This window comes from Monodelphis domestica, chromosome 2 (genome assembly GCF_027887165.1).
Source record: "Monodelphis domestica isolate mMonDom1 chromosome 2, mMonDom1.pri, whole genome shotgun sequence".
NCBI classification, from domain to species: domain Eukaryota; kingdom Metazoa; phylum Chordata; class Mammalia; order Didelphimorphia; family Didelphidae; genus Monodelphis; species Monodelphis domestica.
This window is the reverse complement of record NC_077228.1, coordinates 129,833,854-129,861,416: the sequence shown is the minus strand read 5'-3', so window position 1 is coordinate 129,861,416 and position 27,563 is coordinate 129,833,854. Positions and strand designations below refer to the sequence as shown.

Sequence of the window (27,563 nt, the reverse complement as noted above, 5' to 3'; positions counted from 1 at the left end):
GTAAAAAGAACATAGCTTCTAAAATTCTGAAAAGAATTAACTTTGCATAAAAAATTCAGTTTGTCATTTAGTTGTATTTTTAAGTTTTTTAAGTTAAAAGTTTGCTTCTTCTAAACAATATTTTAAGAAGTTCCAGTTCCTTTTATGAAATTTCACTATATTTTATTGTCATTATAAAACCCATTCATATATACAAATTTCAAGATGCTTTTCATAATTAATCTATTAATTGAATCAAATATCTCACATATAGTTCATCTTCCTTGTTCTAAATGATCCCTTCCAAACTATAAAACAACAAGAAAGACAATTTCCTGTCATAGTCACATTCTGCAGTGCTTCTATGTGGTCCAACACCTCTGAAACTTACAATCTTAGAGGGTCACCTAAACAACTCTGTGGCTAAAGAGGCTTACCTATCACCACACAAGATAATGGCCTCCAGTATAATTAAAGAAGGTAGAAAAGAATTTAGGGAAAATATTTTCTGAAAGATCCTATATATCTGATAGTAAATTTTAATTAAAGTGAAGTTGCTATTTACCAGTTTTATGGAGGATAATAACAAACTAATTGAGTGTTTCATTAGGATCATTTACTTTTATGATGAACTAGAAAGAGACCGTACAAAATGAGCCATTGCTAATAGTTGAAGAAAGTTCACTTTTGTAAAAAATACTTCACAAAGTTACAGAATATCTCTGATTTGAGGTGGATTTAATGGGCCATTTACTTCAATTTTACTAGAAATTCAATATAAACTGGACTTATTTCATAAGTTTCACATCTAATTTCTATTAGAATCCGGGCCCCAGATTAACGCTATGAATGTGAATTTCTTCCATGCTTATAAGATCCCATGCACACCTATAAGGACTAAACAAAATGAATAGTCCTTTTAAAACCTAAAACATGGATACTAATCACAATAGCAATATCATCACTAAATACGAAGGACAGTATTTAAAACTCTATGTAATACATGTATGCAAGACTTCTGTACAGTTAAGTTCCAAGAGGTGTTTTCTGAGGATCCACATATCCTATTACTTTTAACTGTGTTGTCTTCCCCAATTAGAATGTGAGCTCTCAATTCTCTATTTGTAATGCTCAATACTAGCACATACTCAAATGAACCTGTGATCTCACTGGTATAAGTATTCTCAATAACGTGTTTTGCAACTCATTCATGCTCTAGCAGGGAACCATGTCATAGGAGATTCACCAAAAGTGTTGAAGACCATCCTCATTCTCTACTGATAGTGGAGGGCAAAAATAGGACACTCACTGTCTATCTGTTATACTTCACTGTGACACCTGTCATTCCATGCAACCAAATTCTATTTACTTCCCTTATTACATTCTTTAATCCTATTCTTCACAGTTTCTCATGGTTATAGGATGCAGCTTTCCTGATCAAATCTACCATGTATCTCTCCAATGCTCTCAGTGTAATACCCATTTTTAGGATGTTGAAGGTAATGGTATTATATTAACAAGTCTCACTGCCAAATAGTAACGACAGAAAAACATTAGTAATGAAAAGCTGAATCTTTGATTTCATGAGATTCTGGGGGGTGGGGGGTGGGGTCAATAAATTTTTGGGATTTCCTGAAGGCAATCCAGCTGCCCTTTCTCCTGTTCAACTTTGAACTCAGTTTTCTGAGCCAGTCTTGTACAAGCTTCATGGGACATCTATCCAAATGCTTACTGAAATCTAGACTACAGACATTCTTCATCCATATGGTCTTTCCTGGGTGGATGGATAGGTTAGGTTAAACTATTGTGTGGTCCCATCCAGGAAGTTTTTCATTGTCTGGGGCTTCAGTCAATCAGCACAATTTTATCTGCGACCAAGAAAAGCTGGAGAACCTCACCATCCACAAGGAAATATTCTCTTACCTGCATTCTCTATTGGAATTCCCACATCATAGTGGAGAACACTTCCAGGGAATAATTATCTCTATCCCTTTCCTGATGCTTAATGTCAAAGTATCACTGAACAATGTTATCTGTATTGTGACATCTTCCAAGAAATCTTGAACGTATATACTGATATAAAGAGAGGAAATATCTTGTTGTAAAAATGTCTTTGAGGGCATATTTTGTTCTACTTGGTCGAATACTTTTTCATATTCAACAAATAGTAAGCAAAATGGGATCTTTTGGTCTCTAAATCCTTCAGCTAATTGTGAAATAATAACTATGTGGCCCGTTTTAAAATATCACTTACAAAAAGCTGCTTGTTTCCCACTAATACCTTTAGATAGACTTCCCCAGACTTGTCCATATATGACTCTCATAAAGATTTTATATGGACAAGAGTAGGAAGGTAGGTTGGGAGTTTCAAATGCTCTTTCAGTTACCTTTTTGAATTATTAACAAGGTTTGATTTTTTTTTCCATTCTGGCATCTTCCTTTCCTTTAGATATCTTGTAAAATGAATCCAATACAATTACATATACATATATACATATACATATAGTCTCTAGCACATATCTTACCTATCTAGACTTGTTCTGGTTTCATTCTCTTTAGTACCATCCCCAGCTCCTGTAAAAGTACGTTTGGGACTCTGATGTTAAGGTCCCAGTATGGTGACTTTGCAAACTTTTATGGAGAAAAGTTTATTAAAATAGTTTTTGTAAACCTATTTCTTTTTTCCTTCTTTGTCACTCTCCTTTCATTTTTATTTTTGAATATTCTTGGGATGATTTTGCTTGGTTATATATCTAACAACTTTCTTTAAATTTTAGGTGTCACTGTTGCTTAATAAGGTAATATTGATCATAATTTTTCATAATATTTTTGTTAAGACTTTACAAATGAAATTATATTCTAACCCAGCCTTGCCTTTGTCAGTCACATTTTTCTTTTTAATGTGAAACCTTACTGAGGCATTTTCTGGGCTCTTTTGCTACTCTCTCATGGTTAACTTTTATTAGTTAAATTTTCAGATAAAATTATTATAGCAAATAATGATGTTTTTATTGGCACATAGTATGCATTTAATAAATGCTTTTACATTCATTCATTCAAGAGGCTTAAGAATTATACATAAGTTTCAAGTTTATCATTACATACATACCCATTATGATATATAATGTGGTATAATACTAAATTAAAATTTGATAACAATTCTGCTAGAAATGTCATCTTTATTTCATGATATACAAAGTATTAAAGTGGTGAGTCAAAGTTATAAAAAGTTGGCTGATTTATAAGGGCCTAAAATAATCATCCGTATTATTTAAATTTTGATTTCAGAATTTTTTTCTTTCAGAATTTTTCCTTTAAAAAAATAAAACAAGCAACAATAACAAAACACACTATAGTATTAAAAAAACCTGAATTTTACTTTTTACAATACCACTTTGAATTCTGGTTCCAACCTGGTGACATTGCCCATTATTTGTGTCACTGAAAATATCAGGAAAATACTTTCCATACCTGTCTAAATTTTGCACGGGCCTCTTTCTCCTTCATTCTTCCATGGGCAACTAAGTAATCAAACACTTCACCTGAGTCATAAAGGTAAAGCAGACAGTGAAATAAGCATTATTTTTCAATTAAGAACATATGTAATTTCAGGTCATTTTTTAAAAAGTCATGTGGTCACCAACTTTTGCCTATTATTAACAAACTATTAGAACTTGGGTGAAAAAGCTTGCTTGCATGTTTAAATATGATCATAACCAGTTTTTATACTTTAATAAAATTTCTAAAAATGAATATACATAATGCACAACCAGAAAACCTTGCTTTCTGGTATTATTTTCTTAAAAATATCATCAATTCTCTATTACTAGGTCATCAAAATTAAAAACACAAATATAACTCATATTTGCCTTTGGAATATATTTTGGGGCTACTTGAAGATCCAAGGTTTACAACACTTCAATATTCAACAGCAACAACCACCACCACAACAAAAGCTGCCTCCTCACAACCCTCTCCTGCGTATTTTAATTTACATGGTCTTCAGGCTCTAACTAAAACCCCATTTTGTGCTTAAAGTCCCCCTCACTACTCCAGCCCACCCCAGTGTCTCACCCTCAGTGAACGTCTATCCTACTGTCTGTACCACTGTCTCCTCCACTGGACAGCAAACTCCTCAAAGCTTCAGATAGCGTCATGCTTCTGTACCTGGTACATGGAGGCAGCCGGTGGTGCAGTGGAAAGAGTGCTGTAGTTGGAGTGAACAAGACCTGAGTTCAAATCCAGCTTCAGAGAGAGATTTACTAGCTGTGGGACCCTGGGCAAGTCACTTAACCCACTCTGTGCCTCAGTTTCCTCATCTGTAAAGATGGGGATAATAATTGCACCTATCTCTCAAGGTTGTGAGGATAAAATGAGATAATATTTGTAAAGCATTTTGCAAACCTTAAAATGCTAGATAAAGCTAGCTATTATTTTTTCCCATTTGTTCAGGGGTCTAGCATGGTGATAAGAATACGGTACTAATACATTTTGTTGAATTGAATCTGAAATCAATAGAAGCCATCTAATTCTTCTAGCCTAGTCTACCACTTAACTCTTCCACAAAATGTTTTCCCACTTTGGTTTCAGTATTTGTGCCAGTCATCAATATAGTAAGAAAGATAATTACCAACTGAAGGCATAGTAAACACAATGAAATATTATTTTGTATGTACTAGAAAGGTAATGGATATTCTATAACCCCTGAAATATTCTTACATACTACATATGATCATAATTTAAAAACAGAGAATCAATAATTCCTTGTTCCTTGTCTTATTTAAAGTGATATAACAGATGGAATCTGAGAAATCCTAAGGAAGCAAGAATGCTTTCTTAAAATATTAAAAATAAAACAAGTATAACATGTCAAGGTTTTATGTAAGATAAAGCCTAGAAATGCAAACATTTTAAGAACATGATATGTATGTGGGGAGGGATTATACTATATGTTCAATCAATCATTCAATGAAGCATTTAAGTGCCTATCATATACTAGGCACTGAGCTGATACCAGGAATAAAAATTAAAAAAAAAAAAGAAAGAAATAGCCCCCACCATTGAGGAGCTTATGCTCTATGATATGGCAAACATGTACAGATGTATATATATAACAAATTAAAAATAAATAACATGTAATTTTGGGAGAGAAGACCAGCAGATTAGGAATTACGGGTGGCTTTATATAGTTGGCAGAATTACCCTTAATCTATCTATATCTATATACACACAAAGCATTCCCATAGACTGGTTGTCATAGAAACTACTTAGAAGGCAGAAAGAACTAGTTGAATAAATCATGTAGTCTTTAAGCCTTTTATTAATGTTAAGTCTGTTAACATTTGCTTTAGAATTAGGCTCCAGGAAGCTAAGTAGCTCAGTGAATAGAGAGCAAGGCCTGGAGGGGGAAGGACCTGAATTCAAATCTGACCTCGAATACTTCCTAGCTATGTGAATCTGGGCAAGTCACTTAACCATATTTTTCTAGCCCCATGTTGGCAAAACTATGGTACACATGCCAGAGGAGGTTGCACCTCCCCCCTCCACATGCCCCTGAGGACATTTCTCACATGACCTGCCCCTCTTCCCAGTGGGAGTGCTTCCTCCCTCTCCTGTAAGGGGTTAAGCAGGGGGTGGGAGGGTGGGGGGGTTTGAGGGGAGGCTCACACATGGCTGTTTAGGCACTCCATCTCTAAAAGATCTGCCATCATTGGCCTAGCCCTTACTGCTCTTCTACCTTAGAATTGAATTGAATTGAATTGAATTGAACTAAGCTTTGAACTGTGTGCTTGGCACATACTAGGACGATGGGAATAAAAGAGAAATTGCCATTTGGCTCTCTTTTCCTCAAGTACAAAACAAAGTTTCAGTCTACACTTGGTTTATGGACCTAGGCTGGGAACAATTCTGAAGATTTGATCTAGTGTTGCATGTGTGCACATATGTGCATGTGTGTCTGTGTGTATAGTCAAGGGTAATTCTTTGGGGACTTTTAGATCTCACAGAGACAGATAAGTAATAGGACAAATTCAGAGAACTTAAATGAGTCTGTAGGGCCAGTTAGGCATAGAACTACTCTAAGCATAATTCTAGAAATTAGCTTCCCTGGGATAATTTGGCCTGGCAATGATGCAAAGACCATCCCACTGGATGGCCTGCTTTTCCAAAGCCATTGAAGAATCACAAAGATCCACTTCTGAGCCAGACTATACTGACCTATACCTAGTAAAGATAAATTTACATCATCCATTTCTCCCCATGTTGGGTTTCTGATTTCTTTGTCAAATGAAAGCCTCAGATACCTACACAATTTAAAAGGAGACGAATGTTGTACCTTATTTTCAGAACTAATTCAATATCATTTGAAGATAATAAGAGCATGAGAATGGCTTCCAAACCGCTGGCATAGTCTTAGTAGAATTGGCAAAGCATCTCAGCTAAAAGAAACCAATCAGTAGGAATGAGCTATTCCTAAAAGCAAAATGGGTCAGAGTTGCAGCTACCATTTACTTCAGCAGTTCTTAAAACTGTCTCCCTACCCCATAGTCCTCAGTCCCAAAACATGAATGATTATCCTATGCTCTGTTACACATATTACTATGCCCCTCCATTAAGAAAGACAGAAAGTTCACTTACTTTGTTTAAAATTAAAATGCTCTACATCTTCATATCAACACATCCTTGCAGATGCTTATAAAATGTCATTTCAACCTACTAGTCATGCCCACCGACTCCACCCATCTACTCCATTTAGTAAAAGTACCTAAGTATATAAATTATAGTTAGGCTTATCTCATAGACTAATTGTCATAGAAGCTATTTAGAAGGCAGAAAGAACCAACTGAATAAACTATATAGTCTATAAGCTTTTTGTTAATATTAAGCCTATTAACATTTGTTTTAGAATTGGGTTTCGGGGAACTAGGCAGCTCAGGTAATAAATGGAGTCAGGCCTGGAGGCAAGAAATCCTGGGTTCAAATCTGACCTCAGACACTTCCTAGCTATGTGAATCTGATCAAGTCACTGAACCCCAAAGGCCTATCTACTATTATTCTTCTGCCTTGATGTACCTGATTCTTATACTAAAAACCAATTCTAAGTCCAATCAGTACCTGAACAGAAAGCTACTAGTAATCAGCTAAGAGATGCCACAAATCACTAGGTTTTACTAGTGATTAGTTAAAATATTTAAGTAACAAATTAGGCAGTTCCAAATTTATGAGCACACTGCTCTAAAACTTTACATGTGGAAATCTATAATTCAGATCAGAAACATTGTTATAAGCCTACTGAATTTATATATGCTGAAAATTTAGTGCAATGTGAATAGTCTTACAAACAGTAAACTATGATGGATGCATTTATATGAAAATACTTTCAAATGTTGAATTCCTAAATGAATGATCCCCTTAGCCACTATTGCCTGCTCAAAAATCAAGATATAAGGACAAGATCACTGCTAGATCTGTTATTTCCAGTTTACCTGGTCTTATTGCTTCTATTAAACTTTTAAATCACTGAAGCAGGAAACCCTCAAAGCACTATTTAAAGAGTTTTTACTATTAGTAACTGAAAAATACATGAATATTATTCAAAAAATCCGGAAAGCACGTTTTAGCTCCTTCTGAGTTTTATAGGGATCATCAATAAACTTTGGGAACCTTTTCTTCAGGGAATCTAATTCTTGGGTAATAAACTGCCTATGAAAGTAAACTGCCTATGAACCTTTGAATGAACCAGCTGTGTTTGAAATCTTGGAAATGTCTTTGAGTGGAAAAATTTTCTTGGTTTCACTATTTGCCTTAGTGTCCATGTCACTGTCATTGCCCTGTGCATTGGACTTTGCTTTCTTGGCTTTTCTGTCTTTCTCCTTGGGTGTACTATCTGCCTGATCATTTCCCTTATTCTTAATCTGATCTAGTCCTTTTGCCTTCAGAAATTCTTCAAACATGTTCTTAACAAGAGTCTCCAAGTTTGTATCCACTACCATGGTCTTTGCTGTATGTTTAGGGATCACAAATCTGTAAATGTTTCTAAGGTAGGTCAGTGTCTGTATTGCAGCCATGGAGATGATATAGAACCGTGTCAGAATTTGCCAGAGAATGGCTTCTTTTTGAAATGGCATCTGGAGTATAAACATAGTGGTATTGCTTATGTATTCTACAGAATCTACTACCATATTAGTCATTTTGCTCTATAAGATATAAATCCAATCAACTGTAATAGCTGCCAGAACTACTACCCCACAGATCACTTGCTTGAATATCTTTGCTGTTATTTTAGGGATTGTGAAGTTCAGTCAGTCTGGGTGCCAAATTGTAATAAATAATAATAAAGGACTATATTGATTGGTAATTGATAACTAAAGATCAGGCAGTTATCTTCTTTCTTCAGTCTTTCCCTCCTTCCTCTATATCTCCCTCCCTTCAGCCTCCCTCTTCCTCCCCTCCCCTCCCCTTCTTCTTCTAAATCAACTCAGGGTGAATTTATGATATCTCCAACGAAAATACTCTTTCTCTTCTTTATCTTAAGTATGAGGGTTTATTTGGGGAAGACAGGAAGGGATAAGGAATGGAGGTAAGAGGGTTGAGGATTTCCCTAATACTACAATGAGTCTTGGGTTGGAGGATGTTGGAATACAGTTCAATTGAGAGAAATGGCTGATAGGTCTGGAAGTTCAGTCACTATCATCAACAGAGCAAGGCAGAGAGATATCTGGACTTCTGTCCTTCTTTCTTCTGCCTTCTAAGTCACAAGACTTCCTTCAGCTTGAGTCTCCAAAGTCCAAGAGAGGAAAACCTCTTCTCCCCTCTTTCAAGGTAACAAGGGCCCACCTCCAGTTGGTCTGGCTTCCAACTGTTTCTCCCAGTAACATTCCCAGTAGAACCCTCTCATTTGACTGACAGGTCATCACTCAGCTACTGCTTCTGCCTTTTTGCATGCTTCCCAATTTCTTTCTTCTATAATATTAAAATCTTATCTCCATAAAACCAATTAACACATCAAAAAATCTAATGTAATATAGAATGTTCCTTACCCATGGCTCCCAGGGGAGGAATACAGGGAAATGAGGGTGACAGAAAAATAAAAGTTATCAATAAACATCTATACTTAAATCTTATACCTGGCTTACTTCCGCCTCTTTTCATTCATACCTTATGCTAAAAGTAGAACTTTTCATCAGAGAACTCAAAGCAAGAACTTAAATCATCTGGGAAGGCAAGGATACAAGATAGGGAGTTTAATTCAACAAGTGTGCAGCAGATGCCTGTTCCATATAAGGCACAGTGTTCACAGTCATGGAAGTACTTGGAAGACAAGAAATGAAATTACTTCTGGTATAACCACCAGGTGGCGGTGGTGAGCCTGAAAAGACAAGAACTCCAAACTGGGTTCCCAGTGTAGGAAGATGGGACTGGAGCAAAACAATCTGTGGGACAACAAACCTCTTTTTGAGGAGTTCCTCAAAAATTTGACCACACCTAACCCTCAAAAACTTTATAGAGAAGGGGAAACGATAGGCTGAGATAAATAAAAGACAATTTTTGGAGAAAGAACTCTTAAATTGGAAAGCAGTAAAAGGAATGTGGCAGGGCTTCCAGCAGGATGAGCATGTTGCCCTAGAGGCAACACTGCTTGAGAATGACTGTTTTGGCTGCTATTTAGGGAATACGCTGGCGAAAGATTTTCCAATAGTCCAAGTGAAAAGTCAGGAGGGCCTGAATTAATATGAAAGGCCTTGAAAAAGAGATAGGGAGATAAATACAAGTTTGAATTAAAACTTATTTTGCTTTAGTTTATTCTATATGGAAAGTGAGGAAAGAAGGAAGTGTTGGGAATTACTCCTTAACTTTAAACCTGGATGACAAGAAGAATTACAGTGTTCTTGACAGAAATAGAGAAATTAAGAGGAAGGGCAGGTTTAGGAAAACATATATTAAGTTCTATTTGGGGCACACTGAAGTTTATAGAACATCCAGGTAGATGTGACCAGAAGGGAACTATTAAAACTGGACTAGCACACAGGAGAGAGATGAAAGCTGGATGTGCAGATTAGTGAGTCATCTACATAAAGATGATCATTCAATTAATGGGAGTTGATGAGATCACCAACAGAAAGTAAATAAGGAGAAAGTTATAACTAGACTTTTGTGAAAGAACAAAGAAATTAAGAAGCAATACTCAGAGAGGTAGGAGAAAAGACATGGAAGAATAGTGCAACAAAAAACATCTAGGAGTCAATTAATAAACATTTATTAATCATATAGTATGCACCAATTATTGGGCTAAGCTGTGGGTATACAAAAGAAGGAAAAATGCAATTGCTGTTCTCCATGGAGTTCCCAGTTTAATGAGGAAACAACATTCAAACAATAGGTACAGGGCAAATTAGAGATAATCAATAGCAAGAAAATCTCCCTCTTGAATTAAGGCTGCTGGGGGAGAGGGGGGAAGAAAGGCTTCCTGTAGAAGGTGAGATTTTTGCTGAGTACTAAAGGAAAGCCAGGGAAACCAGGAGGTAGAGATGAGGAGAGAGCATTCTAGGCAAAGGGTACAGGCAGTGAAAATGCCAGGAATCAGAAGGTGCAGGTGTGAGGAAAGCAAGAAGAAAGCAGAGTTAGTAGATAACAGAAATGTAGGGCAGGAGGAAGGGGTAGGGAGAATGTAAGGGGCAAGAAGAATGGTGAAGTGGAGAACAGATTATAAAGGGCCCTGAATAGAGAAGACTGTAGATTTGATACTGGAGACAATAAGAAGTGGCTATAGTATATTTTTAAAATAGGGAGGTGACATAGTCAGACCTGTGCTCTAATAAGATCCCTTGGAAGCTGAGTGGAGGATAGACTGAAGTGGAGAAACTTGTGACAGGTAAACCAACCAGCAGGCTATTTACAATAATCCAGGGATGAGAAACGGAGACTCTACACCAGGATATTTAGTATCAGAGAAGATAAAGGGGCATAACGAACAAACATGATGAAGATAAAATTAACAAGTCTTGGCAACAGATTTGATATGAGGTATGAGAGTATAAGGCTGAGAGTTTAAGGCTATTACTGTATTTTGAAATTCAGTTTCTTTTTTTCCCCTCTATATACGTTATAAGCCTGGGTGACTAGGAGGGGACAGTGATATGTTCAACAGTAATAATGAAATTAGAAAGAGGATGTGGCTTCAGGGAGGGGAGAGAAACAATGAGTTAACTTTCAGATATGTTAAGTTTAAAATGTCTATGGGATATCCAGTTCAAGATGTTCAAAAGGCAGTGGGAGATATGAGATTACAGGTCAGCAAATAGGTTTAGTTTGGATAAGTAGATTGAAGAATAATCAACATAGAGATGACAACAGATTCCTTGGAGGTTCATGAGATCACAAAGTGAAACTATATAGAGGGGAAAAAGAAAGGGTTCAGAGCAGAGCCCTGGGACACCCACGTTAACTTGAATGAAGATTCAGTAAGTAAGGAGGAGACAAGAACATGCTGTAGACAGGACAGAAGCAGGCTATACACAGGAAGAGAGGGAACAGAAATGAGAATGGGAATGACAAAGGGGTAACAGAGGCTGCATATCAGTTCCTTGCATGATGATCCAAAGAGAACAGCACAGGGATTGTGGGAAGTTTCTCTGATTCAGGGGAAAGGTTTAATACTGGAACTATTGCTATTTCTGACCTTACCCTGAACCAACTATAGGCTAAAGATGCCAGGATGATATAGTAGAGTGCTATATAACTGAGAGAGTAGGGTCATCCAAGAAGAAAAGAGAGGTAAATCCTAAGGTGCTATCGTTGGAAGAAGTACGTAATTGTATAACTTGTGCTACTTCATTAAAAGCGTTATTCTGAGGTGGTTAAGTGATATGAACATACATAAATCAAATACACATTGGGCATTCCTAAATTAGGGACCTCTATAATTTAGATGACCACCTACTCTTTTGATCCATTTCCCTTCTTCTCATTATTTACAACTTTAATTGCTCTACCACCACTGGTTTTAGTTTCTCAAGGCAAAAGCCTAGAGTTCCACTCCTAAAAGGAATCAGCAAACCAGCTCCTGGCTATTACTGTATTTTGAAATTCAGTTTCCCACAAAGACAATGGATCTATATATTGAATGGTGACACTGAATAAGCAGTATCTAAAATGTGCCTCTAAAATTCTTTTCAAAAGCCTTCAATAAAGATCAGTCTTTCTTGTGTTTTAATAACTTCAAGTCCTGCTTGGAAGTTTCCTACTTCTGAAAAAAAAAAGGTAATTTACATGGTAATGACTTTATGTTACCAAATGCATGATTTTAACACACAAGGGGATATGACCCAAAAAGAAAAATAAAAGAGAATAAGGGAAAGGACTATTATTTGTAACATGAAAGATAATTGCATGTCTTTGCAAATAATAGCTCAGGTCATTGTCTCCAGTAGAAAATTTCAAAATCAGTCCTGCATTCAACAACTTTTTATTCTTTAAATTACATATGTTTCTTTTCGTTGATATTTGAATTATGAATTATTGTCCAATTCACTGCATTTTCTTATTTAGAAATATATTTGCCTCAAATTTAAATTTTACCAATTATTCCAAAATTGTATATAAATTAAGATTCTAATGTAGTTTAATCTGCAAATGAGGATTGGTCTAACATATGCTTTTCAATAGTTAATTTTATTAAGTACAGTTTAGGTGTGTTATGTTTTTCCCTCTATGGCCCAGAACTTCAAATTATGAAAAAATATTTTTAGAAATTCAGAGCAAATGAGCTTCAAGTTTCTAAAACAAAAGAGCTTCAGATATTGTTACAAAATATGTATTTTGACTGGCTCTAGAAAAAACAAAATTTGAGAGTAAAATGTAAGGAACTAAAAACAAGTAAACATTACATTTACATGTTGTTCTTTTTAGGTTTCTGATAGGCAAAACTCAAACAGACTCAGTAACAATATTTAAAACATACATGTAAAATAAAATGTTAATTCCACAACATGAAAAATTTTTTTTTAATTTTTCATTTTTATTCCCCTTAAGTAGCCATACTTACCCCCACTGGCATATTCCATTACTAAATACAGTGTCTTCTCTGTTTCAATAACTTCAAATAATTTTACTAGAAAAATGGAAATTAGAAACATAATTTCATAATCATCAGCATAATACACAAATCTATTATATATAATAGTTACCACTTGAAATCAAGACAATAAAAAGCTCACAGAAGTTGGGAAATTAGCTATTATATACTATCAATTATATAAAATGCTAAATATCCTATTCTCTGACTGAGGTAAAAAATTTTCTAAATTCTTGCTATCCAAGTAAACTTGTTGTACCTAATATATTAATGGATCAAAATTACATAAACTTGTTTAATCAAAACTAGGTACATTAGCGTTCCTTTCGTAGGAATATAAATAACTTACCAAGTAAAATAAGCAAAATTAACACTTATTTTTTTCCATGTGTAATGAGCTCATGATAAGGCACTAAATGTTCTAAATGGAACTGTTTTCTTTAGTCTCCCAATTGAAAAGTTATAAGATTTATTTTGGTTAAAATTTGTTTCTGAATTATTTCTTTTGGTTCTTTAAAGATCTCATTTGCATTCCACAGTCTTTAAAATGCTAGAAAAGGGGCAGCTCAGTGGACAGCAAGTCAGGACCAGAGGTAGAAGGTCCTGGGTTCAAATTTGACCTCAGATATTTCCTAGCTCTGGGACTGGGCAAATCACTTTATTCCCCACTGCCTAGCCTTTACCCTCTTCTGCCTTGGAACTGATACTTAGTATCAATTCTAAGAAAGAAGGTAAGGGTTTTAAAAAATAAATAAATGTATAATGCTAAAAAAAAAGATTTTAAGTTAAATTGGCTATAGGCCACTGTTATAATTTCATCATATTTCTTAGTCTTGAAAATGTGCCATATTAATACAAAACTATTAAAAAAGAAAGTAAATTACAGAAACTAAAAGACACTTACACTGTATTCTACGTTTTTAGTAACACTTTTGCCAAAATTTTGCCAAAATGGGTTCAGAATTAAATACAAAAGATAAAAAGAATTGCAGATCTTCAAAAATAAAAACCATTATGTTAAGGAAAATTAGAAAAAAGAAAAGAAATACTACATAAATTTCAGCATCACAAATTAAACAGATTATAAAATCAATCTGATGCCATTATTCAACCATTAACTACATGGGAACACTTAAAGATGGCATTAATGGGAGCCACAAAAAGAGAAAGGCATACTGAGAATACAAGTTGTAGAAAAAACTAAGGGGAAAAGAAGGCAATGAAAGGCAATCGAGATAACACTCAATTTATACTCAGATAATTTGGTTCAAGTCTTGGTTCTACTTAGTGGGAACAATAAGAGATTTGAGGAAAGGAGAGAAAGAGGGGGGAGGAAAAAACAAAAGGGATGGTCCACTATAACCAGATTATCTATTGTAGTTGTGATAATAGATTGGCTTTTCTCCCTTCTCTGTAGTCCTCAGTCTAAGATCAGGATGGAAGGACTCAAGGGATTCCCAGATCAAGATAGCCTTGATTCCTTGCACTCTGAGATTATTAACATTTGGCACAGTGCCAGTCACATAGGTGTTTAATAATGATTGGCTGATTAGGAAGCAGGGTTAGGGGTGACTTTTTTAGCTTGTATTTTTGCTACAGGGAAAGGTACACTTTGTTGAAAAACACTAGAGAGTTACATAAGACTAAGATGTGAACAGAAACATGCTTCATACAGAAAGATCCTTCTAACAACATATGAGTGGAGAAGTCCAATGACTAGAATTCTGCTCTGGGCTTGGCCTGGGGACAATGGAGATAAAAGAGAAGCTTTTTCAAGGTTAACAAAACAAAACAAAAATAAACCAAATACCCAAGTGATTAAAGATGCGATAGAAGAGAGCAAAAGAGGTCCCTTTTTACTGAGTTTTTAAATATTGACACTGTGACGCTTACTCAGCATTTCCTGGGACATCTTTAAGGGGAGCATCTGGCCACTTCATTGCTACTTAGAGACAGTATTTTGTAAATGAAAACAGCAGAAGAAAAGGTTTTAGCGCGTATTCTTCCTAGCAGTATAAACTTTACCAGAATTGCCTCATTGAATCTATTCATTCATTTGTAAAATAAGAATAATACTTGTAACTAACTTTCCCCTTTACACATCTGCTGTGAAGAACAAATGGCTTAACATATGTAAAACACTCCAAAATATAAACTATTTCAATCTTCAGTCAAGATTTTTAAGATATAATTTTAAAAGACAATAAACTATTTTTAAAGTATCTTATTGGCCACATCATTTCTTTAGAGGAAACTGGTAGAGGAGTAGATAATAGTGATGAGCCTGGAGCTGGGAAAACATGAGTTCAAATCTGGTCTCAGGCACTTATTATCTAAGAGACACTAGGCAAATAATTTAACTTTTGTTATAGAATTTATCTCATAATGGTTCTGAGGATCAAATGATATAACTATAACAAAGTGCTTAGCACAATCCCTGGAAAATAGTATGGTATTTTGGTACCTAGGCACCATATAAAGGATTAATTCTCTTCCCCTTCCATATTTAGTACTTAACAATAAATGAGACATATCATCATGTTCACAAATGTGTTTTGCTACAAGATCTTTATACTTTTCTTTTGATCTATACATTCATACATCAATCTATCTCAGTAATCATACTGAGGGTTTTTTTGAGGATAGAGAAACATAATTTTACACACACACACACACACACACACACACACATATATATATGTCTATATGTATGTATATATTTCTTTCCCTCACAGAACAAGTATGAAGTGGGAACTGAATAAATAGCTGTTGGATAGTTATTTATGAATTTAGTAATTTTAAAAGACATTTCATATTGTATGCTTCCCTTAAGTTTACATCAGTCTTAAAATGAATAATAACATTAAAATGTCTTACATTAAAAAAATAATTATAAAGTCTGTTGTAAAGTAATTTTATATAATAATAATAATTTTCTATTAAGCCTGAGATGTTGGTAGGCATTACTAAATGACTGAGTCCAAAATATAAGGAATTACAAAGAATTACAAAGCTCTTTTGATAATTCCATTTCTTAGGAATAGCTTTAAAAAAGTCATATGATCTTCATTTAAAGAGATTTAACTAAGAGGTAAAAAAGTTATTTATGCCAAGTAGATTTTTATCTCTAATTACACCTCTATATTAGAAATATATTACATTATATTATGCCTACCTAAGTTATTGAATAGTCCATTTACCTATTTTTATCAGCTTTCTTTGTATTTTTAAATTGTCTACAAGTCAGCTTTTCATATATATCTCTCTAAATGTTATCTACTTTTTCAAATTAAAAAAATCATATCATGTAATCTATAAAATAACAAAATACATACCTATATTGGGATGATTCAATATCTTCATTATTCGTACTTCTCGAAATAACTGTATTAAAGAAAGCAATTATTTAAGCATATTTTTACAAATAATTTAAATATGATCTCATTTGAAATAACTGAAGTTTACAGATACAAACACAAGTAATCTAAAAAAAGACTAATTTACAACATATTTCAATATCACAGTATTTAAATATAAATTAAGAACCCTAAGTTTTACTTCCATCACTGTTTTTAATTACTAAAAAAATTTTAAGAAAATCATTTAAAATTTTTTGGAATTGGGTTTTCTCATCTTAAATATGAAGAGATAAAATTATTAAGGTCCCTTCTAGACTGACATTTTATAACTCAATAGGTGCATATAATTTAGATTTTTAAATTCAGTATTTTTATGAACACAGAATTTAACCTGTAAAGGCATTCCTACAAGTAATAGAAACTTATCACCTTAGAGGAATGTTAATGAATTGTCAAAAAAAAAAAAGGCACTTGCTCTCCAATTTTCTGGTAATAAACCACTCAGCTCTATAACATAAGCAAAAGTGAGATATGCCTCTGGCTTCCTGAAACATTCTTGTCAATTATATATTTATAGTCAAGCAAAACTAATTCTCACATTAACCTTATGTTTTAAAAAAATGTTAAAATCTGCACTCTAATATACTTCTCTTTGAAGATGGATAGCATGTTTCTTTATGAGTCCTTTGGAACTCTCTGACACTTGGTTCTATTATGGTGATCAGAGTAACTAAATCTTTCAAAATTACTTGCTTTTAAAATATTATTGTTATTGTATAAATTATTCTCTTGATTCTGCTCACTTCACTTTACATCAAACTCTACCAAGGTTTTTCTTAAACCATCTGCATCATTTCTTTATTTTCATGTGAAATTTATATACATTTTTTCAAATTACATGTAAAACCACTTTTTAACTTGCATTTGTTTAAATTTTGAGTTACAAAATGTCCCTCCCCTTCTCCTCCTTGAGACAGCAATTAAATATAGATTAGATATAGATTATACATGTTTAGTCAAGCAAAACAATACTTACACATAAGCCATATTACAAAAGAAAACAGACAAAAGAAAAAGGAAGCTTTAAAAAATATGCTTCAATCTGCATTGACTCCATCAGTTCTTTCTCTGGGAGTACATAGCATTTTTCATTAAATCTTTCAGAATTGTCTTGGATCATTATTGTATTGCTGAGAATATCGAAATCATTCACAATAGATTATCATGCAATATTGCTGTTATAGTGTACAATGTTTCCTGGTTCCATTCACCTTATTCTGCATGAGTTCATGTAAGTCTTTTCAGGTATTTCTGAAATCCTCCTGGTCATCATTTCTTATAGAATAATAGTGTTCCATTACAGTCTTAGACCACAACTTGTTTGGCCATTCCCCAAATGATGGGCATTCACACAAGCTTCAATTCTTTGCTAACCACAGAAAAGAGCTGCTATAAATATTTTTTAACAAATTAGTCCCTTGTCCTTTTCTTTTATCTCTTTGAGATACAGACCTAGTAGTGGTACTGTAAGGTCAAAGGATATGCACCCTTTGGGCATAGTTCCAAATTGCACTCCAAAATGGTTAGATCATTAGGTTAGAACTCCACCAATAGTGCATTACTACTCTAATTTTCTCACAACTTTCTATCATTTGTCATTTTCCTTTTCTGTCATATTTGCCAATTTGATAGGTTTGAGAGATACCATGGTTGTTTTAACTTGCACTTCACTAATTCATTGTATGAGAACATTTTTTCATATTATATATAATTTTTATTTCACTGTCTGAAAACTGCTTGTTTGTGTCCTTTGAACTATTTGTCAATTGAAGAATGACTTGTATTCTTATAAATTTGACTCAGTTCTCTATACATTTAAGAAATGAGACCTTTAAGAGAAACTCACTATAAAAATATTTCTCCCAGATTTCTATTTTCTTTCTCATTTTGACTGCATTGATTTAGTTTGAGGAAATTTTTAAAAAAATAATGTTTATAAAAGTTATCCATTTTACAGCTTATAAAGCTATCTTGGTTGGTCATAAATTCTTCCCCTATCTATAGATATGATAGGCAAAACATTACATGTTGCCTGATTTTCCTTGATATGACCCTTTATGTCTAAAACATTAACCCATTTTGACTTTATCTTGGTACGCAGTATGAGATTCTGGACTATGCATAATTTCTACCAAACTACTTTCCAGTTTTCCAAGTAGTTTTTGTCAAATAGTGAGTTCTTCTCACCTGTCAAAGCTTAGATCTTTTGAGTTGACCAAACATTAGATTAGTATGGCTATTTACTACTATGTATTGTGTACCTAATCTATGCTACTGATCTACCACTATATTTCTAAGCTAGTACCAGATTGTTTTGATGATTACCACTTTTTATTATAATTTCAGATCTGATACTGCTAAGCCACCTTTCTTTGCTTTTTCCCCCCAAATAATTCCCTTGATATTCTTGACATTTTGTTCTTCCAGAAGAATTTTGTTACTATTTTTTAAGCTCCATAAAATTATTCTTTAGTAGCCTGATTGGCATGGCACTGAATGAGCAAATTAATTAAAGTATAATTGTTATTTTTATTATATTGTCTCATCCTATCAATGACCTATTAATGTACCTCCAATTACTTGGGTTGTCTCGGCCAGCAAAGCATTTTATACTGTCTACAATTATTATGAGTGGAATTTCTCCTATCTCTTTCTGCTGATCTTTGTTGGCAATATATAGAAATGCTGGTGACTTATGTGGATTTGTTTTATAACCTGCAACTTTGTAACGGTATTAATTATTTTTATAAAAATTTTAGGTGATTCTCTATGTCATGACACTTCAAATATATCATCATGTCATCCGCAAAGAAAAAAAAAATTGTTTCCTCATTGCCTATTCTATTTCATTCCATTTCTTTCTTCCTCTCACTGTGAAAACTACTATTTTTAGTATAACATTCAATAGCAGTAGTGATAATGGGTATCCTTGTTTCAATCCTAGTCTTATTAGGAAGACTTCTAGCTTTATCATTACAGATAATGTCTGCTTTTGGTTTTAGATAGATATTTCCTATCATTTTAAGGAAAATTCCATTTATTCCAATGATTTCTAGTATTTTTTATTGGAATCTTATTTTTTTGTTAAAAGCTTTTTTATGCATTTACTGAGATGAAATCATATTATTTCTGTTCATTTTCTTATTGATATGGTCAATTATGCTGATTGTTTTTCTAATATTGAGCTAGCCTTGAATTCCTGGTATAAATTGCACTTGGTCAAAGTGTTATCATCTTTTGACATACTTCTGTAATTTCTTTCTTAACATATTAAAAAAATTGCTTAGTCACTAAGGAAACTGGTGTATGGTTTTCTTTCTCTGTTTTTGCTTTTCCTAGTTTAGGTATCAGATCTGTAATTGTGTCATAAAAAGAATTTAGTAGGAGTCCTCCTTTGTCTATTTTTCTAAATAGTTTCCATAGTATTAGAATTAATTATTCTTCAGTATGGTCATGAGAATTTTTCTTTTAGGAGCTCAATCATTTTGAGATCTCTTTTAGGAGGTGAAAAGTAGATTCTTTCCATTCCTTTTTAACCCTCTTTTTCTAGGACATCTGTACAGACTTCTTGATCATTTCATAAAATATAATGCACAGGCATTTTTTTAATCATGGATTTCAGGCAGTCAATAATTCTGAAATTATTTCTCCTGGATCTATTTTCCAGATCATTTTTCTGATGACATATTTCACATTTTCTTCTATTTTTTCATTTTTCTGATTTTGTCTTGTTTCTTCTTGTCCTATGAAATAATTGACTTCTTCTACTTGCCCAACTCTAGTTTTCAAGGAATTCTTTTCTTCAGTGAGCTTTCTTTCCTTTTCTAACTGGTCAATTCTACTTTTTAAGTTCTTTTCTAAAGAGTTTTTATACTTCTTTTTCTACTTGGCCAATTCCGTTTTTTAAGAGGTTCTTCTCTTCAGTAGATTTTTGTGCCTCTTCTCCCAAACTGTTGACTCTCCTTTAATGATTTAATAATAACTCTTGTTTCTTTTTCTGATTTTTCTTCTCTCTCTATGATTTTTAAATGCTTTTTTTGAGTTCTTCCTGGAATTATGTTTGGGCCTGAATCTAATTCACATTTTCCCTTAAAGCTTTTCACATGGCTGCTTTGATTTCATGGTCTTCTCAGTTTGTCTTGATTCTCTATATCACCATTGTAACTTTCTATGGTCAGGTTTTTATTTTTGTTGTTGGGGTTGGGGTTGTCAGGTTTTTGTTGTTGTTGTTGTTACTGGTGCTGCTGGCTTTTTTTCCAGGATATTTCTTAGTTTTTAACTTTATGTTAAAGTTCTACTCTGCTACCAATAAGAAAGGTGGTCTTCCTCAAGTTTTGGAGTTTTTGTGCTGCTATTTTCAGTTACTTTCAGGTGGAAGGAAAGAATCTGTAAGTTTTCAGTTGTTTCAAGGTAGTGTTATCTAAAGAGAGGTGTACTCACTGTTCTCTTGGCCTGTGATCTGGTCTGTGAGTAACCACAAAGACTCTTTTCTGCCCTACAACTCTGCCAGGATTCCCACTCCACTGAGGCTGCAAGTGCTAGGATGCTATTCTTCCTCCTCACCCTGGTATAACACCTGGGTGCTGTATATGAGCAATCCAACAGAGTCCTACATCCAGTCTCAGGAAAGAGTCCCCTGTAATCTCCTTATGTTCAGTTGTCAGATTCCCTTAATATCTGTTAGCAGAGAGCTCTTGAAGCTACTGTCACCAAGGTATGTGTCTCCAAGGCCTGTTGCTGGTTCGCTGGATCATGAACTGTGCTACAATGTGATCCTTTCCTGCCATTCTTCTAAGCTGTTTTGGGAAGGAATATTGTTTCACTTCATCCTTTGGGATTTTTTGCTATTTAGACTGATTTTGAGGCATTAGAATAAAGTTATTTGGAGGGGGATTTGAGAGAGCTCAGATGAATCTCGGCCTTTACTCTTCTATCTTGGCTCTGACTCCTCTTTTGTCATTTCTGAAACTACAATAGCATTACATCACTCACACACACACACACACACACACACACACACACACACACACACACACACACCATAATTTAGCCAGCCATTCTCTAACTGATAAGTAACACTCAGTTTCTAATTCTTTGACACTATGAAAAAAAGCTATAAATATTCTTGTAAATATGGGTCTATTTCTACTTTCTTTGAAATCTTTGGGGGCATAAAACCAGTAGTGGTAACAACAAAAGGGCATGTATAATTTAATCATAGTTTTGGAGGCATAGTTTCAAAGTGCTTTACACAATGGCTAGAACAGTAAACAGCTCTACCAAACATTCACTAATGTACATGTTTTTCCACAGTCCCTCCATGTCTCATTTTCCCTTTTTATCAACTTTGTCAAACTGAGGAGTATGAGGTGATATCTCAAAGCAGCTTTAATTCACATTTATCTTTATTATTGTGGTATGGAACTTTTTCATATAGCTATTCATCATTTGGATTTCTTTCTCTAGAAAATATCTATCTATAGATATATTATAATTTATCAATTAAAGAATGGCTAATTCTTATAAATCTGAATTAGTTTTTCATTTATCTTAGAAATAAAATAAGTCCCTGGTTAGATAAAATCCTGACAAAGATTTTCCCCCTGAATTTCCAATTACTCTTCTAATTTTAGTTGCATTGGGTTTCTTTGAGCAAAAACTTTTCAATTTTATATAATCAAAATTACTCCTTTTACCTTCTTTGAAGCTCTCCACCTCATTTAATCATGAACATTTTTTTTATTCATAGATCTTATAAGTAAAATTTTCCAAGCTTCTCTAATATCACCATTTATATCTAAAATGATGTACTCAACTGGAACTTGTCTTGGTAAATGGTAGGAAAGTTTGGTCTATATCTGGTTTTTGCCAAAAAACTTTCTACTTTTCACAACATTATTTATCAAATGCCACAACAGTTGAGATTTAGGATTTTATGGAACAATACTATGCTCAGTAATGCTATGTGCTCTTTCATCACTTTTTAAATTTAATTCCTTTGATATTCTTGATTTTTTGTTTATCCAGATAAATCTATAGTTTACTTTGTTGTGGTTAGAAAATGATGCGTTAGTTTCTGAGGTTTTTATGCCCTAATATATGATCAGTGTAAACACCAAAACTGTAAGGATAATTTTTAGTGTAAGGATAATTTTTGACTTAAAATCTAAATAAGTGGTCACCATAGGAAATTCCCATATATGAAAAATACCCAAGTCAGCTGGGGATTTATGGAGATTTTAATTAATATAAATGAAGAAATTAAGGGAAGGAGAGAGAGAGAGAGAAAGAGAGAGAGAGAGAGAGAGAGAGAGAGAGAGAGAGAGAGAGAGAGACAGACAGACAGACAGACAGACAGACAGAGACAGACAGAGACAGAGAGAGACAGAGACAGAGGGAGACAGAGAATTAATTTAAACTGCTCTGGCTCAGGCTGAGCCAAGAAGCAGTTAAAGGCCTAAGCCAAAGTGGCCTTCCTGAGCCTAAAGGAGAAGGAGTCAGTCTTATCACTCACCACAAAACCATCTCCAAGCAAGCTCTAGTCCTCCACTGAATCTCCTAAACTGAGTTCAGAATCTAACTCAATTCAACTCTGAACTGAATTGCACTCCCTTTTAAAGAAATTTTCTCTTATGTCACCTCCCCTAAATTTTCATGTCTACCAATCACAGTAGACGCTTTTTTCCAGGACTGTCCATTCTTAGTTCTCACCACTCTTTAGTTCTAACCTTCTCTGGTTAGATTATATCTTGAGGTACTTCACACTTCTTTGTTAAGCTTGCCTTTTGTTAGTTACTTGACCTTTTTGTGATTAATTTAACCTTTATAGGTACTTCACACCTTTTCGTATTAGATTTAAAAATAGACTTAGCTTAAAGTTCTAGGTATGAGTTAAGTACCTTCATTGTTCAATCAGGAGTTTACAACTTTATCTTCCCCTAAGGTATGTCTAAGTATGGGTGGAGTAAATGTAAAGTCCCCAAGATGGTCCTGATCAAGTATCTCCATTATTAGAATAAGGAAACAGCTAAATCAAATCTTCTAAAGTACAGTCTGAGTAGTTTTTAAGATTCACATCAGTTGCTATGAATATGTTATGCTCAGCTGAGAAATTAATATATTCCTTTCTATTACCATTCAATATTCTCCAGGTATATGATATTTTAACTTTTCTAAAATTCTGGGGTCCTGAAGTCATTTCTTGTTTATTTTTGGCTAGGTTTATCTAGGTTTGAGAAGGGCAAATTGAGGTCCACAAATATTAAGTTTCACTTTATTCTCTTATAACTCGTTTGAGCTTTCTTTAAAAGAATTTGGATGCTATGACATTTGGACACACTTATGTTTAATGTTGAAATTCTATGGTACTTTCAAAAGCAAAATACAGTTTCCTCGTCTATTTCTTTTAATTTGGCCTGTTTTACTTTCTCTGAAAGCATGCTTGCTATCCCTGCCTTTTTTATTGCAGGTGAAGCACAAGATTCTGCTCCAGTAAACTCATTTGAACTATCTATATCATTTTGTTTCAAATATTTCCTATAAAAAACACATTATTGGGTTTTAGATTTATTCTGCTAACCTCTGGTGAGTCCATCCCAATCATGTTTAACAACTACAATTATTTAATGTTTCTTTCCATCCTTTTCTTTCACTTTTCCATCTCTTTTTTCCTGATCCCCTCTTTAAAAGATTTTCTTATTTTGGATTATAATCTACATTCCCTCTATTTTTCCTTATCCTTTAATTTCATTCCTTCCCATTTCTACATTGAATGAAATGCATTTCTGAATTCAACTGTTTGTGATATGTGTATTTATTCCTTCATTGATAAGTTCAGAGGAGAATGAGGATCTAGTTTATCCTGCTCTCCACGTCCATTTTTTTGTACAAACTTCTCTTTTTTGGGTGATTATGTTCACATCTTTTTTTCTCATGTCTCACTCTGATGAAAGCATTGATGATAGAATGCTTTTTTACCATATTTCTCCTGGTAAAAATTACACATATTGTATGGTCCAATCTAATCCCCTGTCCTCCCCCATGACAATTTCCTTTCCATTTACCTCATTATCTCATCTCTAGGTTCATATTTTCCTATCCTTCTAAATAGCAATTGCTTATTCCTTCTCCAGCTCATTTTACAGATGAAGAAAATTGGAGGCAATCAGAGGTAACTGGCTTGCACAGGATCACATAACTAGTAAGTGTCTGAGACCAGATTTTAATAAAGTTCCTTCTGATTTCAGGCTGCCATTCTATCCACTGTACCACCAAGCTGCCACAGATTAAACAATAATGTTCCAAAACTCCTGCGACCGACCAACCGACCGACCGACCGACACACTCACTCTCACTCTCTCTCTCTCTCTCTCTCTCTCTCTCTCTCTCTCTCTCTCTCTCTCTCTCTCTCTCTCAATGGGAGTGTTATTCAGTGGCACTTCTACCAATGGGTTGAGACCTCGCCCTTTCACTCCCTATTTTGATCCCTACCTTCTATCACCTCGCCTATTCTTCCAGACTTTCTTCTTGTCAAGAAAGTATAGTTCTTTTCTTCACTGTTTTATGCAGTAGATTAAAGTACAACACAATTTCCCTCTATACTTACCTTTCCTCTTTCCTTTTATGCAGCCTGTAAATCTGCAACTTTGTCATATAAAATATTTCACCTATATGAGGTTGTGATGCTTCAGGTCTGATCCTTGACTGTCACTTCTTGTTCTTTCAATTTTGCTTTCATCTTCATTCACTTGCGTACTTTTTTTCTATATCTACCTATTTATCTGTCTATATGTATGTATTGATTTTTTATCTCAAAAATAATATACAAAGACAGTAATTTATTTCATTACTTACTCTTTCTTAGGCAGTTTATCTTTCTTGTGTTTCTATTGTTTGAAGTGAAGAAGCTGAATGTTAAACTCATTTTTTTTTCATGGATACCTTAACTTCTCCTTTTATCTTTTATCAAACAATCCATTTCTTCATTAATGAATTGGCAACAGTTTGCTAGGTATATTATTTGGGCTTGTACTTGTGCTCCTTTGCTTTTTGTTATGTGTTATTCTATTATTCTATTCTCTTCTGTTCTTTTGAGTAAATATAGAACAGTCTGTGCTATTTGAATATGATTTCTTTTTTAAAGGCCTTCTGGTTGTTTAGAGAATTTGTTGTTTATCATTAAAATTGTTCAATATAACCATTAATTTAAGTATTTTTTTGGTAGGTGTTTTCTAGAGACACCTGGGATTCTTTTGAACTTTGGTTTCTGTATTCAGAATATTGGGGCAATTTTCTTATTCCATGCAGTTCTTATTTATTACATAAATAATTTAGTTTCAGGTGTTAATGTCCTTTCCCAGCTTTGTTTTTTAATATCAGTATATTTATTTTCCAAATTTGATGTTCTCTCTTAATATTCTTTGGAGACATTCCCCTGGATTCAAATTTTTCTATTCTGTTAAATATTTTGCTAAAGAGACCATCATGAAATTTGCTCCCTTCTAACTTCTCATTATTTTCCTTTCTCATTCTGAACTACTATGAAGTATCCTGTTGTCATTCCATGCTTTCTTGGGAATCCACAAGATTTTATTTTTCATCAGGCATGGATTCAATTTTCTTTGGATGATAATATTTATTTAGAGAACTTTGTAATCATTTTTGTTTTAAGTCATCTTAATTTTGGCATCTTCTCTATTAATTTATGTTTGTGCTCTAGGATTTTTATTGATTTCCTTCCTCTTGAAGTTTTGGTAATGTTAACTTTTTATCTTCATATGCCCTTGCCACTTATTTTCTGATTCTTCTAACTTTTATGGGAGTTAGACTGAAACCTAGTCTCAGCCTCCTCCCGCTTGGGGGGATTTACTCTTCATTGGCTTTGTTTTTTGCCCCAAGTAATTTCTGAGGGCAAAATCCACAGTGGGATTTTGAGTTTCCTTCTTATCAGGCATAATGTAGCATAAAGTTCTACCTTTGGCTTTCATTCTTTCCTTCTCTAAGCATCTGCCACATTTTACACACTTGAAGGAAGGTATATGGATATTCTGGATAAAGTCTCTGAAGTTTGAGGTTTCCTAACCCAGAGGTGGCTCTAAAAAGGACAGCCAATTTTCCTTTTCACACACCCTACCCCCACCTCCACCCCATCCATACATATCTTCTTCATGTGAGTAGGCAAAGTCAATGAGTACAGTATGCTATCTATAATAGTCTGAGGAGGGTAGAAAGTAGGGTGCATCAGCAGAGTCTCTGAGGATGGAAAACTTCTGAATAAGTCCCTAGAATAAGTCAAAGTGTTGGTATGTTCACCTGCCTGAGGGGGTAAAATTGGTGAATGGGAAAGAATACTGAGTAAATACCTTAATGAAGATAATTTTCTATCATTAAATAATAAAGTCATCTTCTTTGCCTTCTTCCTTTCTTGTCCTAGGAATTCAATAGCAATTTTTTCTACCACTGATGCAGAATTCCTCTTTTGGGAAGTTTTAATGGAGAATGGAGAAAATGTTGAATCCATCATCTTACTGAAAAGGACTGCATTTTACTTAGAAACTGACATCATGTGACATTGAATCTTCTCTTCTTCAATGATCTTCAGTACCAAAATCCTGACATCATCTCCCATTCTCTCACTCCTTTCCCCAAATCTAACAGGTCTTTCTTGCCAAAACTAACTCTTCTACAAATGCTTAATCCTATACCTTTCCATTATTTCCAACATGCTAGAAAACTCAATTATGTCCTCTACTTCTCTAATCTTCAATTTATCTCTACCATCTCCCTTCCCCATTTCATTTTTTTAAAAAACTGCCCCAGTCTTCCTTATACAAAAGAAAAAAAAAACAAACAAACCTTAACAGATCCAACCATATTAGATTAGTTATAATTGTATCTCTTGCACCTAGCATAGAACCTAGCACATGGTAGACAATAAACCGGTTCTTGATTGAATGAAAAATTGTATATTGAGGAAGAAAAACATTATACAGTTTACATTATCAATTGCTTGAACTAAAACTAAATTGTTACAATTTAGTTGATTCTGAATTAAATTATAATGGCTGCAAATTAAAGGAGGGTGGATGAAGCAA

The 27,563-nt window shown here is 34.0% G+C and overlaps 1 protein-coding gene across 9 annotated transcripts in view; it reads right to left on the bottom strand.

Annotated features, from left to right (window-relative positions):
• MARK1 (microtubule affinity regulating kinase 1) overlaps positions 1–27,563 on the bottom strand; it is a 162,977-nt gene that overhangs the window by 54,730 nt on the left and 80,684 nt on the right. For all 9 annotated transcript variants that reach the window (XR_008916221.1, XM_007481424.2, XM_056815962.1 and 6 more), the window contains exons 4-6: positions 16,387–16,435; positions 13,022–13,087; positions 3,451–3,521 (exon numbers count right to left, since the gene is read on the bottom strand). Coding sequence is in view for 8 of the 9 variants with exons in the window: in XM_007481424.2 (XP_007481486.1) it covers positions 3,451–3,521; positions 13,022–13,087; positions 16,387–16,435 (186 nt within the window). In the remaining variant the exon portion in view is untranslated. The remainder of the gene's footprint in view (positions 1–3,450; positions 3,522–13,021; positions 13,088–16,386; positions 16,436–27,563) is intronic.